Raw genomic sequence first — 1404 nt, 5'->3', positions numbered from 1 at the left:
GACACCCTGATGTCCCCGCAGGGCGTGCAACGTTGTCCATGGAGGCCTAAGTCCCAGAACCGTGCCTTGGGTGGTGACCAGGGTGATGTTGACCCTCACATTGGTTGTTGACCGTGGCATTGTTGACCACGGCATTGATTGTTGGCCATGGTGTTGTTGACCATGGTGTTGATTGGTGATCATGGAGGTGTTGACAATGGCATTGTTGACCACAGCATTGGTTGCTGACCATGACTTTGGTCATGGCATTGACTGATGACCATGCCACTGTTGACCATGGCATTGATTGGTGACCACGACCTTGATTGGTGTCCATGGCATTGTTGACCATGGCATTGATTGGTCACCATGACCTTGATTGGTGACCATGACCTTGATTGGTGTCCATGGCATTGTTGACCATGGCATTGATTGGTCACCATGACCTTGATTGGTGACCATGACCTTGATTGGTGTCCATGGCATTGTTGACCATGGCATTGATTGGTCACCATGACCTTGATTGGTGACCATGACCTTGATTGGTGTCCATGGCATTGTTGACCATGCCGTCGATTGTTGACCGTGGCGATGGTTGCTGACCAAGATGCTGATTGGTGACCATGCCATTGATTGCTGACCATGGCGATGGTTGACCATGGGGATGACCACACCGGCGGCCATGACCCCGCACTGTCCCCGCAGGGCATGTGGTACCTGCGCCACCACGACATTGTCCACGGGCGCCTCAAGTCCCAGAACTCTGTGTTGGGTGGTGACCAGGCCACTGTTGGCCATGACATTGATTGGTGACCATGGCATTGTTGGCCATGGTGTTGGATGTTGACCTTGGTGTTGATTATTGACTGTGATGTTGGTCGTGGCATTGTTGACCGTGGCATTGTGGATGATGGCATTGACTCTTGACCATGGTGATGTTGACCATGACGTTGTTGACCATGATGTTGATTGTTGACCATGACGTTGTTGACCATGGCATTGTTGACCATGGCATTGTTGACCATGATGTTGTTGACCATGATGTTGATTGTTGAAAGTGGCGCTGTTGACCATGATGTTGATTGTTGACCATGGCATTTTTGACCATTACATTGTTGACCATGGCATTGACCATGGCATTGTTGACCATGATGTTGATTGTTGACCCTGATGTTGATTGTTGATGATGGCATTGTTGACCATCACATTGTTGACCACGGCATTGTTGACCATGATGTTGATTGTTGACCATGGCATTGTTGACCATGATATTGTTGACCATGGCATTGACCATGGCATTGTTGACCACAATGTTGTTTGTTGACCATAGCGTTGTTGACTGTATCATTGAGCGTTGACCACAGAGGTGTTGGTCATGCCATTAGCGACCATGAGATGGGTTGGTGACCCCGGTGGCCATGGCAG

At 49.6% G+C, this 1404-nt stretch overlaps 1 protein-coding gene across 1 annotated transcript in view; it reads left to right on the top strand.

The window, feature by feature from the left end:
- The window catches only part of LOC103621056 (retinal guanylyl cyclase 1), a 31467-nt gene that overhangs the window by 18705 nt on the left and 11358 nt on the right, over positions 1–1404 (top strand). Inside the window, exon 9 of the mRNA XM_017742308.1 lies at positions 685–788. Within this exon, the coding sequence (XP_017597797.1) occupies positions 685–788 (104 nt within the window). The remainder of the gene's footprint in view (positions 1–684; positions 789–1404) is intronic.

This window comes from Corvus brachyrhynchos, unplaced genomic scaffold, assembly GCF_000691975.1.
Source record: "Corvus brachyrhynchos isolate BGI_N302 unplaced genomic scaffold, ASM69197v1 scaffold928, whole genome shotgun sequence".
In the NCBI taxonomy this organism is placed as follows: Eukaryota; Metazoa; Chordata; class Aves; order Passeriformes; family Corvidae; genus Corvus; species Corvus brachyrhynchos.
Note: the sequence above shows the minus strand (reverse complement) of the source record. Positions and strands in the feature narration are given on the sequence as shown.